Source organism: Hyperoodon ampullatus, assembly GCF_949752795.1.
Source record: "Hyperoodon ampullatus genome assembly, chromosome: 3".
Classification (NCBI taxonomy): Eukaryota; Metazoa; Chordata; class Mammalia; order Artiodactyla; family Ziphiidae; genus Hyperoodon; species Hyperoodon ampullatus.
In genome coordinates, this window is record NC_136916.1 from 150,977,676 (window position 1) to 150,997,579 (window position 19,904).

Here is a 19,904-nt window from a genome sequence, read left to right on the forward strand (position 1 = left end):
ACTATTCTAAGATACAGCTTAGCCTTTGGCATAATGATATAGATAAAGTATTTTCTTCTCCTACCACTATTCCAAAAGATCAAATTATGCCAACAATAACAACGATTAAATACAATAATTCCTTATTATGTGCTAGGCACTATGCTAACAGTACTTTAGTGTGCATCATCTCAATTAATTCTCTCAAAACCCCCATATTACAGATGAGAAAAATCAAACTTGGTATATGTTTTCATATGCTTAATAATTTTTTAATTTGCTACAGAATTAATTTCATCTTTTTTAAAGGTTTTTTTCCCCTCAGTAATGTTTGTAATATCTCAAGGCACCTACTGTTCTTTCCTGTCTCCCTTTATTAAAATCTCCTAACCCTTGCTCCTTTACTCCAGACATCTATTCCATCACTTTCTATTCCTTAGCCTAGCTCTCTATATTTCATATGGAACAGACAAGCAGGCACCTTCTCCTGCCCTACACCAATCAGTCCCTCTTTAGGACTCAGCGACTATGCTTATGGCATTGGTATGATTTACCCAGGGCTTGCCTAAAAGACTAGCTTATCCACACACTGAGAGTCCCTTAAAGGCAGGGAAAGGACTATATTCTATTCAGTTTTGTACACCCACTGCCCTGTAAATAGACACAGAGTGAGTAGAATGTAACAGGAAGTATATTCAGAAAGACCTGGGTTTAAATCCTGGCTGTGTGACTTGGGCAATTTACTTAACCTCTCTGAGCCTCATTTTCCTTATCTGTGATGCCCACCTCAAAGGGTTGTTGTGAGGATTAAATGAGATGAAAAAATGCATGAGTCCTTACCATGATGTATGCGGCAGACACTGTGCTAAGTGCCCAATAAATTGTGCCTATTATTATTGGTAGTATAAATATTTGTTAGATGAAATGAAAAGCCACTTGGTGCACATGACTATTAAGGTTTGTTTTTTTTTTTTAAAAAGAGACTCCCTCCTAGAGGCAAAGCATGCTGTAGCTTTTCAATAAGAGCAGGCAAAAAACGTCTCCACAGAAAAACTTTTTCTGAGCTCTCTCCCAAAAGAAATGAAGAAAGATCAATTATAGGAGCTCAAATTCTAAAAGTCTGTAATTTATGTTATACAGACTCTTTGCTGACCTTTGAGTCAATACCAACTATTAATTCAGTATCTCTGAAAATAACAACTTTTACTAATTCTTCAATGCCACAAAGGCTAATTTTACGATACTTGTTATGGAAAATGAAATGAACTGAAGTACCTTTTCCTTTATGGGCCTCTTGTGACAGGGTAGAGACTAGATGAGTCCAGTCTTGGCACCACTGATATTTTGGGCCAGATTGTTCTTTGTTGTGAGGGTGGCTATTGTGTACACTGAAGGATGTTTACGGCCATCCCTGGCCTCTACCAGGATGCCAACAGTAAGCACCCACTACCACACTGTGAAACCCAAAAAACGTCTCCAGATGATGGATACCAAATTTTCCCTGAGGGGTCAAAATCACCCCAGGTTGAGAACCACTGTGCTAAAGAAAGCATAAGGCTAGAACCAACTCTGATGACTGCTGTTTCTGCAGAACCGGCTGGATACTCTGACTCTTAACAGTTAAGTAGCAAATAAAGCAGTGGGTTGGGACTATAGATGCTCCTGACAGAATGGGATGAAAGATGGGTAGGTACGTGCAAAATGACAAATGCAGACATCTCAGGAAACAGGAAGGGGAACAAAGCACAAAGACGCTGTCAAATAGGGAAATTTAACGATTCTGAGATAATCTCAAACAGGGAAATTAGTGGGTATGTCCAGGTCTTGGGAAGCTCAGAATGCCAACTTACAGTTAGTGAGCAGTGTCATAAAAGTACTAGTTTCAAAGAGAACACGTGAGCAGGCTAAGTGGGCACTAACCTTGAAAGGCAGGAGACTGTGGTGCCACCACTGTCACTGGTTTGGTCATTGGGGCGGATGAAAAGGGATCCTCGGAGGGTGTACTGAAGGCGTTGGTGATCTGTGAGCACAGGGAGCTGATACTCTCCGCTTCCCCTTCTACCTCTGGCACTGCAAGACAAACAGAAGATGGCTCCAGACAGAAAAACGGAACGATCCTGAAACAGAACAGTATCACACAAGGTGGCATTTTACACTGACTCTCTTATTTGTGGAAGGAAAAGACGCAACTGTCAGGTGGGGATATAAAAGCAGCTTCGGGGGCTTCCCTGGTGGCGCAGTGGTTGAGAATCTGCCTGCTAATGCAGGGGACACGGGTTCGAGCCCTGGTCTGGGAGGATCCCACATGCCACGGAGCAACTAGGCCCGTGAGCCACAACTGCTGAGCCTGCGCGTCTGGAGCCTGTGCTCTGCAACAGGAGAGGCCGCGAGAGTGAGAGGCCCGCGCACTGTGATGAAGAGTGGCCCCCGCTTGCCACAACTAGAGAAAGCCCTCGCACAGAAATGAAGACCCAACACAGCAAAAATAAATTAATTAATTAATAAACTCCTACCCCCAACATCTTAAAAAAATTAAAAAAAAAAGCAGCTTCAAAAAATTTCCTGACCACTATTCACTGGCTTTTCACATGAGAAGGTATAAAATGATAACAATTCCTGTACTAAGGTCTATCTTCCTCCCTTGCAAATCCCCAGATTTCCTTATTTCCTCTCCTGTGTGACACTGTTGAGAACTTGCTGTTCTCTTTTTGTGCCAAGATGTTCAGTCAGTAAGATCAACCTGTTTTGTCTTCCGACCAGGTCCCAAGGCTGTGGTCTGAGTTAAGTTCTGCAACCCTCCAGTGACTCTTGTCAAAAAATGGGTTAAAGTCAGGGGCACCAGTGGGTGCTCAGTCCTTTTCTCTGTAATAAACTACGACAATGTGATCACTCTCATTTTTCCGAAGTACCAAGTACCTGAGCTGTGATAACATGAAAAAGTGAACTGAGGTCCAGGACTCGAGAGGCTCTGCTCTTAATATTGACTCTGGGGGGCTTCCCTGGTGGCGCAGTGGTTAAGAATCCGCCTGCCAACGCAGGGGACACGGATTCGAGCTCTGGTCCGGGAAGATCCCACATGCCATGGAGCAACTAAGCCCGTGCGCCACAACTACTGAACCTGTGCTCTAGAGTCCCTGAGCCACAACTACTGAACCCGTTTACCACAACTACTGAAGCCCATGCCCCTAGAGCCCGTGCTCTGCCACAAGAGAAGCCACCAAAATGAGAGGCCTGTGCACTTCAACAAAGAGTAGCCCCCACTCGCCGCAACTAGAGAAAGCGTGCATGCAGCAACGAAGACCCAACACAGCCAAAAACAAACAAACAACAAAACAAAACAAAAAAATTGATGCTGGGATACTTCTGTGTCACGGAGGAAGCTAATTATATGTGCTGAACCTCTGTTTGCTCAACTGTGGAAAGAGAATAATCGTTTTTGTTTCCCATCTGCTCCAGAGGAAGACTGAAAATGAGGTACTTGAAGCATCTGGAGTTTCAGTTTTTACAGGAGATGAGAGGTGAAAAGACCCTCAGTAATCATCTAGTTCTTTAGGCTGAGTTTTATCCATCAAAGAACTTAACTCTCTGTACTTTTGTACCACCAGCAGTGGGAGTGCCCTATTGAGACAGAGCTTCCTCGGATTCTGTTATAGCACTAGCTCAACATGTCTCAGAGTGAAGTAAAATAGGGCCCAATAAAAGCACTGACCAGATCTGACACTTTAGCTCCGGATCTTATGATGAGGATAGAGCTACCAGGGCTGGCTCAGCTGTACACAGGCCACACAAAGGCCTGTGTGGCAGTTCTGAAAGGTAATGAATATGTGTGAGCAATCCCACTGTCTCTGATGAACAACGGATCTTAGATTTATACAGGAGACCCGTTTAGAGTTTCCTCCCTATGGAGCCAACCAGCCACAAGGACATTGAGAGCTTATCCATTTCTTCTGGTACATCTGACAGTAATGCTGTTTAACTGGATGTGTTTCCAAAGCCTTTTAAATTAATTCCCTGCTGGGTCCCAAATGGCAGAATAAGAATGGAAACTTGAGACCCTTGATGTTTGGAAGCAGGTACGCTTTCATCAGGACAAATCACAAACCTTGTAGCTCAGGCTGGGAATTCCCATCATGTCTCTGTTACCTATTTGTTGAAGAGAAATGAACGACTCACGTCCCTTACTCTCCATGAATCTCCATTTTCTTCCAATGGGAAATGATACAAGATATGTAACCACCAACCAGCCTCAGAAAGAGGGGTGGCTAGTTTGATGGGACCAATGACTCCACTGGAAGTGATGGTAACGCTTCAGTGCCAGAGCACCCAGTGAGTTAGGTGGATGCTGCATTACCTGCATTTTTTATGGGGAAATCAGTCTTCCTCTGCATAGTGGAAGGCAACTCGTTGATGCGCAGGGATAGCTGGCGTTTAAAGGGTGACATCTTCTGGCTAAGAGCAGGAAATCCTCGGAAAGAGCCTTGGCGAGCAAGTTGTTCAATTGGTGCGTGCCGGCGTGGGATGGCGTGAGGATTGTTCATCTCCAGCGAGGCAGTAGCATCCGAAGTGGGAGAGGTGGGAGAGGATGGGGATGGGGCAGTGTTGCCAGGGGCCACTGATGAACCAACAACTGTCTTATCTGTTTCAGCTCAAGAAAGTCAAGAGAAAGAGGACCTTAGCAATGTCTTCAAATAATTTGAGCTTATATCGCTGAGGAACTCAAAAACTCTTCTAGGCCTTTTTACCCATCTCCTTAACCATGTCTCTTAAAAGACAGGTTAGAAGCGGGGCTCAGATCTCCTATTTTTCAGACAAATAAAACGTTTAGTAATCTACTACATGTCACATGGCATATCTACTAAGACACAAATATTAGATCTTTTATTCCCATGCAGTGATTAAGACTTTGAACAAGATTAAACAAAACAAAACAAAACAAAACTACCTATGAACTCCTAGCAAAAGGTCCTTTAAAGAATGATGGTTCACAGTTTTCAATATTTGTTTGCTTTTTTGTTTGGGGGAGAGGATTTAGGAGTGGCAGAGTGAGAAAGGTCTAAATAAGCATAAGTTTGATTAGATGTTAAAGAATGTCATAAAGCAGACATGGACATTAGGCATTTGTGGCTCATTTGAATAAAAGCATACAGAAGTAAAATTTTAAATTGGAGTAAACATAAATACAAGACTGTTTCCATGTGAGTACCCACTGTGTCCCATTCTGATTGTGGTAAATCTCTACTCCCCTCCCCTCACAATCCTCTGTAGATGCTAGGACTCAACCATTTTGGCAGCTGCTGTGTGTATCAAAAAGTATTCTTTGGTGGTATTAAAGAATGTGCATCCAGTCTGAAAATCACTGAAGCATACTAAATAACAGGTATACATACTACATTTTCTAATTAAAATAGCATGGTGTTTTTTTATTCTTTGGTATCCTGGCACAAATGTTTATAAGAAATGAAAAAAAAAATCACAATCAATAATTTAATTTCAAATAAAAATATGTATCCTTTTTTTGGCTTAAAAATTAGAGCTGTTTGGGTCAGTATTAGATTAATGAAGTTACCTAAAATGGCTGGTTTGGAATTGAAAGAATATAGTAAAAAATCAGCAAAATTATATTAATATATATTTAAACCGAACTGTTTAATTCCAAAATATCCCTTGTTGGTTTCAGCCCTAGTTATACACAAGAATGCAAAGCATTTTCCCTAAGCCCTATCACTCAGTTCTAAAATACACTTGACTGAACTTTAGATAACAGCCTCCTGAGTGACTTGAATGCCTGTAAAGGCATTTCTGCTATGCTGCTATGGGTACCTGAAAAAAAAAAACACATTCTGAAAAACCATACACTAAAATTAATGGGGCTATGGAGAAAAGAGGGGCCAGCATCTCAAAATCTGTGGACTTTTTTTCACAAAAGCACTAAAACAACAGTAATAATCTAATAAGAAGAGTATCACTGAGAAATTTCTGCCTGCATTTACACCCAGCATCACCATCAGTGGGTCCTCTGCAGCCTAAACCTGGGACTGGTACTTCTTCCTTTAAATGTAGGTCCTTGATAGCATTTGCTTCACAGAGATCAGATGCATCAGAATTTAAAAATCTGTTCGAGGATGCAGGTTTTCCCAATTTTGCTTTTGAATGTCTTTGCAGCTTCTTCAACTGCACTCTCAGCTTCCCCGGTAGTTTAACATAATGGGAAGAGTAAACACTTTGAAGCCACTGAACAAGCCACTCTAAAGGAAAGGACTCTGTTTAGATTTTTAGCTTTGTTCTTAAGGTCTTCATATATTGCTAAGAGTTCTCTTTGACTGTGAAAAAGCTTGCCCCTGATAGCTTCCAAATATTAACCTGTTGGGAAAAACTGTTTAAATAAGCACACATTGTAGTAGAACAGATTGTACCTTTCTTAGCATCTTGGATTTGTTTCATAATCTCCTCTCTTTCTGCTTGCTCAGTGGCTGTCGTGACACGGAATGATCCTTCTCTTGTGAAAGTGGTCCGACTGGCATCGAAAGTAGCAGTCACTCCACATTCCTTCTCCCGCTTCTGCTTACGTTCTAAACAGGCTGCAAAAGCACAGCCCACTGCGTGGCTCAGCCTTTCACCCTGTATGTAACAGAAGGTTTAAAAAACTTTTTTAGAGTTATGGTGTCAAAAATTACAAATTAGCTTGGACCACAAAATAAGTCTGTTTCCACACAGGCAAAATGTTAGGAACTCCAGTTTAAAATTAGATTTTAGTATATTAATATGCCAAATTAATCTAAATGAATTATTACCTTAGGTAATGCTTATGATCCTTTACTGTAGTAGGCATTGGGTAAAGCAACCATCGGTAAGGGGTGCTTTCTGAGCAGCCACCAACACTTCCTTATTAGTCAGGTCCCTCTGTCACTCACGTTAACTCTGGTCACCAGCTTAGAAGACACGGCTCAAGGTTCCAAGCCCTAAGTCTTGACACACAAACCTCTATTTGCCATTTAGGGGAATAGTAGGAATATTTACCAAGCATTTCTAAGAAACCACTGGAAAGGCAGGGCAAGTTTCAGAGCTTAAATATACTATCAACATGTCTAGGAACAAAAGGCACAAACTTAAAACTTCAGATAAATAAATACAACTGCAGGGCTTCCCTGGTGGCGCAGTGGTTGAGAGTCCGCCTGCCGATGCAGGGGTTCGTGCCCCAGTCCGGGAAGATCCCACATGCCGCAGAGCGGCTGGGCCCGTGAGCCAGGGTTGATGAGCCTGCGCGTCCGGAGCCTGTGCTCCGCAACAGGAGAGGCCACAACAGTGAGAGGCCCACATACTGCAAAAAAAAGAAAAAAAGAAAAAATACAACTGCAGCGATGAGAAGCAATCAGGCAAAGGAAAGCTTAGCTTTCTCAGTCTTTCTGAATGCTCCTCCCCCGCCCCATCTGGGCCCTCAGTGCTTGTAGGCTCTCTCCCATAACTTCCCTATCTCCTTCTAGCTCTCTCAAACCCCAACTCTACCTCCCAACCACACACAGGCAAAAGTAAAAGCATGTTTTCACCTACATTTTCTACTTATAAAGGAATTAAACAGATAAACCTGAATTTTTTGTGTGTGGGAGGAGAGGAAGGCTTATGTAAACTAAATATTGTTTTAAAGATACACTGGATTACCTAGAGTAAATTTAATAAATTTGGTGGGTTACTTTTTACCCAGGTTATCTGTATCTTAAACTATATCCCTAATTGTGGAATAAAAAAGTGAGGGATGATATAATAACTGTTGGCGTCTTTAACAGCGAGAAGAGAATCTGAGAACAGGGAAACCTTGTGGAGTTTCCAAAATCATACCATGTAAGCAGCTGCTCCTACATATCGCTCTGAGTAAGTAATTTCACTGCATTTTGTATGCCAATATCAGATATCATAAGGAGAGGTAAATGTCTGAAATGCTTTTGTCCCTAAGATTTCACATGACTGTAAACTGTAAGATCTCACGTGACTGCTTATTTAAAGACTGACAGACTCACTCTTTATGAATCTGCATGAGTTTCTATCTAACTTCTTAGTAGGATGATACAAGGGTAGGCCCTGAAGGGTGAAATAGGAGAGAGGACCGAAAGAATTTTAGAACCCATGTGCGTTTGAACACAGCTCTATTACAAGGACAGAGCTATAGGTCAAGGAAACGTATTATCTCTGCTAGGCCTTGTGGCAGAAGTTCTTGTAGTGGAGCAGTTACCATGGGCCAGACCCTATGCTATGAGTGTTTATACTTGTTACCAAATTTAGTCCCCACAACTGTTATCTCCATCTTATAGAAGTGGATACTAAGACTTAGAAAATGTTAAATAACCTGCCCCAAATCCCACAGCTAGTAAGAACCAGAAAGAGGAACAGAACCCATATCTGATTCAGAGCTTGAGCTCCTAATATTTGTTTATACAACTGCTTTTTAAAAAGCTTTTGGTCAATATTAGAATATGGCCACCACTTCCCTTCCAGGTTAAACCTTAGCAAGAGTTCACCGAGTTGTAGTCATGAATGGCTACAACTGCCTTATTCTGTCTGGACGTTTAAAAACTCAAATATTACACACTCAATGCTATATTATAATGAAGATCATCATCATCTAAGAGACTTGTCTTTCATATCAGAATTTTGGGTAATTTAGATGAAGAATGATAGATTCGATTATTCCCTACTTTTATTTTTTTTTAATTAATTTATTTCATTTATTTTTGGCTGCATTGGGTCTTCGTTGCTGCACATGGGCTTTTTCTAGTTGTGGCAAGCAGGGGCCACTCTTCGTGGAGGTGCACAGGCTTCTCATTGTGGCGGCTTCTCTTGTTGCAGAGCACGGGCTCTAGGCACGTGGGCTCAGTAGTTGTGGCTCACAGGCTCTATAGTGCAGGCTCAGTAGTTGTGGCACACGGGCTTAGCTGCTCTGTGGCATGTGGGATCTTCCTGGACCAGGGCTTGAACCCGTGTCCCCTGCATTGGCAGGTGGATTCTTAACCACCAGGGAAGTCTCTATTCTCTACTTTTAAACAAAACCAAAATTTCTACTATGTAACAATTTCTAGCATAGTTCACTGTACCATAATTTAGTATTTCTATTTTTTTAATTGAAAATATACTCCCACTCAGTTCTTGTGGTAGAGTCGCTTTGTAAATGAATTTATAAGCACCTTTCAAATGCCAATATCTTCTACCCAGATGAATTAGCAAACAAATGCATGTAAGGATCTTGAAAATAGTTCTAATAATGAAAAGTTTCAAATAAAGTTTAGCAGCCACCATCACCAGAGAACTTTTACTTTCCTTTAATGACCTTCGATCTCAGCCAATCATCTTGCTCTGTGAGTGGTAGGGTTATACCAAGAGTGTGAATTACTTGAATAAAAGGAGTGAAAGCAGGCTAGTTTAGGCACTTCCAAGTGCTGTAACAGCACGTAGTTGTTAAAAATGTAGTGGATACGGTATTTGTTTTTCTCTTTCTGACTTACTTCACTCTGTATGACAGACTCTAGGTCCATCCATTTCACTACAAATAACTCAATTTCATTTCTTTTTTATGGCTGAGTAATATTCCATTGTATATATGCGCCACAGCTTCTTTATCCATTCATCTGTTGATGGACACTTAGGTTGCTTCCATGTCCTGGCTATTGTAAATAGAGCTGCAATGAACATTTTGGTACATGACTCTTTTTGAATTATGGTTTTCTCAGGGTATATGCCCATACCATATGCTAACACATATATATGGAATCTAAGAAAAAAAAAAAAAAAGGTCATGAAGAACCTAGGGGCAAGACGGGAATAAAGACACAGACCTACTAGAGAATGGACTTAAGGATATGGGGAGGGGGAAGGGTAAGCTGTGACAAAGTGAGAGAGTGGCATGGACATATATACACTACCAAACGTAAAATAGATAGCTAGTGGGAAGCAGCCGCATAGCACAGGGAGATCAGCTTGGTGCTTTGTGACCACCTGGGGGGCGGGGATAGAGTGGGTGGGAGGGAGGGAGACACAAGAGGGAAGAGAGATGGGAACATATGTATATGTATAACTGATTCACTTTGTTATAAAGCAGAAACTAACACACCATTGTAAAGCAATTATACTCCAATAAAGATGTTAAAAAAAAATTTAGTGGAAACTGTTTGGCTGAGCCAACCCAGAAGGAGCTTGGTGACTGAGGCTAGTCATGATGAAATCCATGCTATTGGACTCACCGTGTCCTTGACAGCCATGAAGCAGTGACAGATCCAGCGCCGAGTTGTGCCATCACGACATATGTAAGAGAAGGCCCTATCAAAGTTCCTATCTGGGGCACAGAAAGAAACTTTTTCTATTGTTTGGTCAACTATGAGGTCCTGGAAAAAAGGAAAACACAAAGGAATAGAGGACTTATGAGGTTAATCAAGTTTCTCAGAAGAAACACAGGATGTTCATTTCACAACACAGAATCTCTACATCTAATGCATCAAGGCTATAGAATAGCTGGATCTGAGCCAGAAGTATGAATACTAAGAATTTGACCTAGGAGAAATCCCAAGAGACACTTTCCCCAGATGCCTCCCTCCCTCACTTCATCTTCATGTATATAATATATGCCTGCTGATTCTAGTTTTATGATGGTTAATTCCATGTTCAATTTTACAATATATGTAAATCAATTTAATCCAATTTCCATATAACTTACATTCAAATAACATCATTTCCAGAACAGCTCTATGTATTTATTAACTTACTGATCAGTTGAGTATGACTCTCTATGTTTATATACTTGCTGAATGACATCATATCCACATAGTATAAACATTGCACAAAATGTTTTTTAAAATCTTGACACTCTTTGGCTCTTCTGTCTGATATTCCAGTGGCTAAAATCCCTAGATGCTGAGATGGGGGCTGTAAGTGCTAAAACATGCAAACAAAATGGCTTTTATACAGCATAACTATGAGAATTCCTATTGCTCCACAAACTTGCCAGTCAATTCTTTTTTTTGTTTGTTTGTTTTTTGTTTTTTGCGGTACACAGGCCTCTCACTGCTGTGGCCTCTCCCGTTGCGGAGCACAGGCTCCGGACGTGCAGGCTCAGCGGCCATGGCTCACGGGCCCAGCCGCTCCGCGGCATGTGGGATCTTCCCAGACTGGGGCACAAACCCGTGTCCCCTGCATCGGCAGGCGGACTCTCAACCACTGCGCCACCAGGGAAGCCCCAGTCAATTCTTTAAAGTTCTGCAATGCTGGTGGCTCATTATAATTTTATTTTGCATAACCTTGATTACTATGAATTTCCTCTTCAGCAAAGTGATTCAAGTCTTTTGGACTATCTGTTATTTTTCTTTTGATATGTCGGAGTTATTTATATATTCTAAATATGAGCCCTTCATTTGTTATACATATTGCAAAATTTCTTTTCTGCTCATAATGGGTCCCAGGATGACAAGTCATCAATTACTATTATCACTCAATGTGGGAAGAAGTAAATTAATTAATTCCAGTGTTATAAGTAACCACTAGGGGGCAACATCACTTTCTAACTATCGTGTAAAGCAATTAAAAATATAGCCTCCACATACAACAAATTTTACCCAAAGCACTAATGAAAACTACACAAAATAAGCTAATTAAAATGATAGTTATTTCCAACTGTAATGTAAATTTAAGACTACCACTTCTCTTGAACTTAAAAAAAAAGAAAAGCCTTAGGGAAAAGAACTAAAATGTAGCTAAATTAAATCACTTACAATATATCAGGCAAGCTACCCATGAAAACTGTTCTTTACCTGCCAGACTTTCTCCTCCTTCCAGTGACACCTGAGGGTTTTGTTTTTTTTTTTTGAAAATTGCCTTTTTGTTAAAATTTCTCCAGATTTAGGTCTCTTAGAAAGTTCGAATTAATGATTAAATGTACTTTTATAAATAACACCTTATGTTCTCTAAGGGCAGAGTCTATGTCTATTCTTATTTAGGCATGTAGGATCACTTTCTTTCAAATGCAAAGTGCTACTTATTATTTGAGATATTGTGTGGATTCTAAATAAATGTTAACCAAATGAGCAATTTACTAGTCCTTAAGATTTCACTTAAATTGAGTCTTCAGTTAAACAGTAGGTTAATCAGTTCAAATATCACTTTCTAAAAATAGTGTTTTATTAAGGAACAAGAAGAAATTTTAGATATGGTCTATCAACTTTTTTTTAAATTTTTAACTGTGATATCAATAAAAGATCCATCATTTTTCACATCATATTTGTGGGGGTAAACCTTTTTAACGTGTCAGAACAAAAACAGAACTCAGATCTTAACATTAAACGCTAATACGCCGTAGGCTAAACATGCTGTGTCATGTAGACCAAAACGTTGAGAGAATTCTCTTCTATTTTTCGTAAGGTAAATGAGTAACTAAATTGGTTTTTCTGAACATTAACTAGTCTCTCCAAAGATCGTTCTTTGGACAAAGTGGAAGGATACAGAGTGACTTCAACAACTTAATGGCATTATATTTGATCATAGGGATAAAAAACATATGAGCAGTAACATTTAAGCTTATGAAAGATTTACCTTAGTTTTTTCATCCACAACTCTGAGTCCATCTGCCGATACCCACAGGACTGCCTTAACTGCTTTCTTTCCAGTCTTTTAAGAGAAACCAAAAAGGAAGGGGGTGGGGGAGACACACACATATATAATATTAAAAAACAGTCATCTCCCTAGAAAACACTGACTTCTGCCTTCCAAAAGTCACAAGTACAGATGGAGTCAAGTTCAGGAGGGGTGCCAATGCTAGATACTCAAACCAAACTGCAGACACATTCAAGAAAAAACAAGCCAAAGACATTATTTTAGAAACACAATGCAAAATAATAAGATAAAATTAAGTAAAGTGTAAGGGGGACAGATGGAATAAAAGCCAAGATATCACATTCTGTAAAGGGCAAAGAATAAGTAGATTCTTCACTCATTTCAAAACTCAACCACGAAAACCAGGAGTTAGATAACTATTAAATACATAAGGAGTTACACCACAAGTAGCCGCTACAAGTGCATTTAGAGTAGAAAGTAATACGTAAGTCTAAAGTGAGATGCTGGCCATTCTACTATCCTTTGGCCCCAATGTGTATAGCAGGACCCTTGGTCACCTGAAATTTTCATATTAAAAACCCAAGAAGGCTTCATTATTCCTTTAACAGTCTTTAAAAACCATTATTTCTTCTCTCAGGATTAACACAGAACTGGTTTAGTTTTTAATTTGACATTAAATGCATGGAGACATTTTGGGGACACAGGAGAATTAAAAAACTGCTGGAAAAATACTGTCATTATAACATGAATTCTTTTTACTGGCTGAGAAAAGACTTTTGGCACACAAGAATCACATGAGAACAAGCTGATGTATGATTTCTCCTGTGATGGAAAGAAAATGGGACAGTGGGAGTTTGTAATAGTAATTTAAATAGCTTCCTTTCTTTTTAACTGCTCCAAAGATACAAGCAAAATAAAACAAAAGCAAAGTGAAGGCTGAGAATAGGTATCAGAACATCATAAAAAGTACAGATCAAAAGGAATCTGGTACTAAAGGTTGGAACAGCAGCCTCTAGAAGGAACAAAGGAAGATAAAGAAACGTCTACCATCCTTCACTAGACACGTCCAAGCCCAGCACTCCTCAATAAGGCATGGCCTTATTTAAGTGAACTGTATAATCCACTCCGGGCTCCGTTTCACCACCACGACAAATCTGATGAGAGCCTATTATATGCCAGGCAGTAGAAATACTCGAAGAGTTCACAGTCCATTGAAAGGTGACAGATAAACAAAAAATAAATCATACAGTAGTAAGTGCTATAGGAGAGTTGAAAAGTTTGTAACAATGTCAGAAAAGAGGTATAGTCAAATCTATTTGTGGAATTGGGAGAAGGTTATTCCAAGCTAAAGATTGAACTGGGTACTAAAATAATTTTTCTAGATGCCCCAGGTGGGGGTATGAAGGCAGGGAAGTAATAGAGGTAGCGGACATTCCAGGCAGAAGAAACAGCAGAATAGGACGTGGAAGCCAACAATACAGCAAATCTGGGCTCTATAGATATTTCAGTGTGGCTTGAAGTAGGATGGGTGAGGGAGGCGCAGTGGAATATAAAGAGCAGAAAAGGCCTAGCCACGGAGGACTGTATGCCTGCTAAAGAATTCTGTCTTAATTCTGTGGGCAATTAGGAGCTACTAAAAGAATTTTAAACACGAATAAACAGATTTGCATTTTTAAAATATCACTTTGGCAGCAGAGAGCGGTTGGAAAGAGACTGATGGGAGGTAGAAATACCACAACAAGATTCTACGTGAGGGAAAATGAGGGTTGAGCTCTCTTGGTTGAGATAGGAATGGAGATGGGAAAGTCTTAAATGGTAAATGTAAGAGAGATGCTGAAGACTCCTCTCTGGTTCCTGGCTTGGTAAACTAACTGGGTGCAGATGGTACTACAAACTAAGATAGAGAAAGAAGAGATGCAGAAGCAAGTTGGAGAGTGGGAGAATAGGATTTCAGTTTTAGACAAGCAAAGTTTGAGATGTCTGTGCAACATCCAAGCAATTGGATATACAGGTCTAAAGCTCAGTAGAGAATTCTAAGATGGGATTTTAGTTTGGGGAGACATCAATTGCGGGAGTAATAAGAGGGTCAAGGACAGGAGAGAATATTAATAATTAAGGAATTGGGAGACGAGTAATGAAATATCAGAAAAGGAAGAGCCAGAGGGACAGGAGAATGAAAAGAGATTCGGATCACTGAAACTAAGGGAGAGGGGTTTCCAGAAGTAACAGGTGGTCCAAAATGTCAAACGTTGCAAAGTGACCAAGTTAAGGAAAGATGTGAAAAACGTCCACTGGATTTAGCAATGAGTAAGACACCACAGTGATAGAGGTTGTGGTGGTTATTTTTATGTGTCACATTGGCTAGTCTATGGTTGCCCAGTTGTTTGATCGAACACTGGTCTACATGTTGCTATAAAGGTATTTTGCAGATATGATTAACATTTACAATCAACTAACTTTAGATACAGGAGATTACCCTTGATAATATGGCTGGGCCTCATCCAATCAGTTGAAGGCCTTAAGGGTTAAAAACTGAGGTTTCCCTGAGAAGAAATTCTGCTTCAAGTCTGTAACAAATTCTGCCTGAATTTCCAGCCTGCTGGCCTCTGTGTGTACGCACACACACACACACACACCCACAGAGACAGAGAGAGAGAGACAGATGGTGGTTTTGTTTCTCTGGAGGATCCGACTACTAAAAAGGTGGAAGTCAGACTAGAATGGGTTGAGAAGTAAATGAAAGGCAAGAGGAGTCTACACATATTAAATACTCTCTTTAAAAAAGCTTTTCTACAAAAAGAGCTATAAGGCTATGGAGGACAAGCAGAGGATCAAGGGACGTCCTTTAAGAATTGTGGTAAACTAACATGATATACTAGAAATAGAATGGATTTTGGAGTAAGACAAATACAAGTCTGAATTCAATGCCACTATCCATAAGCTAAGCAAGTTATGGAGTCCTCTGAGCTTCCGTTTCTTCATCTGTAAAGTATCCATAGGGTTGGTAAAAGGATCAGAGATATATACAGTACCTGGAATTTAAAGAGGGTAATAAATAATTGGTATTCATTTATCATCATTATATTAATAAACTTAAAAAAAATTCTCCCAACAATAAAGCTTCTTGAAGGAGTAACACACACTTTCAACAACAACAGGTCATGCTTATATGCTGAATGGGAAAAGCCAGTGGAAAGATGGAGACTGAAGCCCCGAAAAGAGTAATGTAGAGAACAAAGTCCTCCAGGAGGCAAAATGGGATGAGGCTAGGATACAAGTTTTACATGGGAAGAGGGATGTCCCGTCCTTGAAATAGAGGGATGGAGTGAAGCCAAGTAAAAATGAAGACAGATTTGTAAAGGAGTGAGTGACAAGTTGAGGAAGCTCACTCCAAAGAGCCACAAATTTATCTGTCAAGGAGATGAGATTACCTAATTTACTTTGCTAGGGAGAAGAAGGTAGACAGGCAGAATAAGAAAGCAGATTTACCACAGCAGCATTGGGGCGGTACAGTATAGTGACTCAGCACAAACTCTGGAGCCAGGCTGTTGTCTGGGTTTGAATTCTGGTTCTGCCACTTACTAGTATGACCAAGGGCAAATTACTTAACCTCTCTATGCTTCAGTTTCCACATCTGCATAATGATATTAATAATGTCACATACCTCATGGGATTATTATGAGGATTCAAGAAATAAATAGATGTAAAAGGTTTAGAACTACGGTGGCCATATAATTTACTGTCCAAACTGGGACCACTTTGAAAGTGAAAGGGGACACTATTAAAACCCAGAAACAGGTGTTAAGCTGGGGCTGTTCAGGCAAACTGGGACAACAGTCACCCCACCCCATCAACAACTGTAACTGCCCATATTTAACCAACGCTTATGTAGCATTTAGTATTTTGCTGGAACGTGAGCTCCATGATGGCAAGGTTTTTTCCATCCTTATTGTTCACTGCTATAACTTCAGAGCTTAGAACAATGCCTGGTACAGTGTAGGAGTTTAAGAAATATTTGTTGAAGGAATAAATTTGCTAAATATCTTCTGTAGGAAATAGGAGACAGCTAATCAGTGACACAGAAGACTGCCAAAAGGCACTGAAAATCCTGCGTAAGAAATTTCAATTTGCAGTTATATCAATATGCTCATTGTGCAACTGCAGCCTACAGTGTTCAGCATCGGAGGCAACAGACAGAACTACTTCAAGGTTGGGAGACTAACAGTGGGAAAAATAAAAGGTCATTTTAGAATGGGACTGTTCCCCATTTAGTTTCCTTATCATATACAGGGAAATATTTTATTGGCCCTATTAGACTATTATGAAAATATCTCTGCTTTTTGAGGTATGTCTTTATATTAATTTTCATAGTGCTGTACTACTGTATCAGTGAAGCATTGTATTTATCATATTTCACAGCATCTGATTTCTCTAAATAGGTGAAGAAAACAGATAATATTAATTCTTCCATTTGTTCATACATTTGAGTGCCAGTTCTTGGATGTCAGTATAGTTTGCCACATTACAATTATTTCAATCAGGTATTGAGATATTAACACTCAAAGACACCTGCAGCTGAAATTAAGTCCGGACTTCCTCTCACAAATTCTAAAGTAGTAATGCTTCTGAACTATCTGTAAACTTTAGTGTCTTTCATTCTGATAATATAAACTAAGATTCCTAAACACTTTTTAGAAAATGATAAAAGTCACAGAAGATGAAAGTTTTCCTTTTGTTTGCCCTAAAACTATCTACTTAAGCCAATACGTTAGGAGATAAGGCCAAAGTTAGCGAGCCACAGGACTAAAAAAAGAGATAACCCAGAGTAAGTATGAAATATAGAATATACATACATCTTTAAAAACTTAAAAAAAATTTTTTTAAATTAATTTTTATTGGAGTATGGTTGCTTTACAATGTTGCGTCAGCCTCCACTGCACAACAAAATGAATCAGCCATACACATACAGATATCCCCTCCCTTTTGGACTTCCCTTAGGTTACCACAGTGCATTAGGTAGAGCTCCCTATGTTATACACTATGTTCCCATCAGTTGTCTATTTTCTACATAGTATCAATAATGTATATGTGTCAATCCCAGTCTCCCAATTCCTCCCTCCCCACCCCTTTCCCCCTTGGTATCCATACCTTTGTTCTCTACGTCTATGTCTCTATTTCTGCTTTGCAAATAAGGTCATCTATACCATTCTTCTAGATTCCACATATATGCGTTATTATACGACAGAATATACATACATCTTAGTGACACAAACACCCCTTAAAAAAAAAAAGACTACATAATACTTCAGACACTAATAAAAATGTGGTAGGGGTAACGTATATGTGAGACAGTAAGAATTATTTCATCACCACGGTTCCAACGCTTTCTATTTTAATAATAATTTCAAGGTTATAGGTAGAATTCACACTGAATAGTGTTAATGCATGAAAAATACAGTTTTACAACAAAGAGAAAACTGCTTATTCTTCAAGGAAAGAAAATGGGTCTAACATGAACAGAACTTCGGTAACTTAGAATTTAAACTGAGAAGGATCAAGCTACCCTATGAGTGAAAAATGTCAAATATAAGTATAATTTTCAAGTAATTACTCAACTCTCTAAATATCCATGTTAAAATTTTAAAACTAACATTTCCCTTAAACACCTTTTATTTTGGGTAGATATAAACCAATACAGAAATTAAGCAGACTCTGACACTGGAGAAAATGATAGCAGGAAATGGGTCTATTACAAATTATTAAATCAGGAAACTTACACTGCAAGTAAGAGAATGCACAGGTAATCTTAACATGAAAATACCAGTGAAGAAAGACAAAAAGGTTGCAAAAATGACATGGAGATAGTAACTAAACAAACTCAGTACACTAAGATCATTTCCCCTAAATATAAAAGCTACTCACAATAAAAGGCAATGAAATAACTAATTACAATAAAGAACTGCCATCTGCCTACCTATTAATCTCCAGGGGTTTTTTTGTTTTGTTTTGTTTTTTGTTTTTTTAGTAGACACCACTTAAAAATTTTTTTAAATGGATGGAGATCACAAGTTGGTAGTGTGCTCAGTACGCTGACAGATCCTCACAGTCACTCTTCTGTTTTACATATTGTTATCTGGGGAAGTACTTCGGATTTCCAGTTGGAGAAGTATATTTCTAAACTGTTTAAATCATGGATTGGAAAACTTTTTCTGTGAAAGACCAGATATCAAATATTTAGGGCTTCGCAGGCCATACAGTCTATGTCACAACTACCCAACTCTGCTCTGCTGCACAAAAGCAGCCACAGACAATATGTAAACAAATGGACGTGGATTTGTTCCAATACAACTTTATTTATAAAAACAGGTAGTGGGTCATAGTTTGATGACCTCTGATATAAATCGTCATAATCCCTGGAAAGTGATTAAACCTGTTTTGGAAAGACAATTCATTATATTGAAATACTAGTACTGTTTGGAATTGTCCCTGAATTCTTTTTCTTTTCTTTTTTTAAACAAATGTGCTTATATCCTATTATTTTAAACTGAGACCCAAACTCAGGCGCAGTCCAACTCTAAAGTTCTGTGATTCCCAAGGCCACCAGTGAGATAAGAACGCACAATTAATCAACATAAATAGAAGTGATATGTGGAGGCAAGACAATTGTGCTGGGCATATGATAGACAAGAGCAAAAAGGTGTTCTAATGTAAGCCAAAGCAAAGAGATGCTAAAGACGCACAGAAGCATGATTTGGCATAGCTATGAAATGTTAAGAAGCAACAGCAGCAAACAGACAAACGTGGGCAGGAAGAGGAGAGCAAGCCACTCTTTCTGAGCAACGGTGATCTGCCATTCTATCGTGCAAAGCTCTCTCTGCTACACACCAAAGAGGTCTTCAAGGGCACCCGATACGTAAAGAATCTCTGGTCAGTCTTTCTGTCACACCTACACACACACAGAGATAACCCAGTCATTATGGAGTAATAATGAATATTAGGAGGCAACCATGACACGGTGTGTCTTGTAATGAGTGAATGAGAGACTTCCGTAACAGGAAACTTGGCTTCTTCTTCTTTTTCTTCTTTTTTAATCTGAGGGGGCCTTCAAATCTATCATTTGATGACATTTGAATTTCTGAACAGAACTGTGTAATGAATAAATTTTGTCTTATAATTCCAAGATACAGTATGTACCTCTGAGAAACACAACTTTCTGTAGGATTTGAGACTGGTACTATCTCCAATGGCTGCTTCCTTAAAAATACAGTAACTTTTAACCTGCACTTTCTTAAGTGAGAAGGGCCTTTAAAGGCTTTCGGGAAAAAATAAGGATAATAGCA

At 39.4% G+C, this 19,904-nt stretch overlaps 1 protein-coding gene across 4 annotated transcripts in view; it reads right to left on the reverse strand.

The window, feature by feature from the left end:
• Positions 1-19,904, reverse strand: part of NUMB (NUMB endocytic adaptor protein) — a gene marked incomplete at its 5' end in the record, with an annotated part of 68,091 nt that overhangs the window by 3,746 nt on the left and 44,441 nt on the right. For all 4 annotated transcript variants that reach the window (XM_079701128.1, XM_079701126.1, XM_079701129.1 and 1 more), the window contains 5 exons: positions 1,900-2,049; positions 4,331-4,624; positions 6,393-6,597; positions 10,206-10,346; positions 12,544-12,618. In XM_079701128.1, the coding sequence (XP_079557254.1) occupies positions 1,900-2,049; positions 4,331-4,624; positions 6,393-6,597; positions 10,206-10,346; positions 12,544-12,618 (865 nt within the window). The remainder of the gene's footprint in view (positions 1-1,899; positions 2,050-4,330; positions 4,625-6,392; positions 6,598-10,205; positions 10,347-12,543; positions 12,619-19,904) is intronic.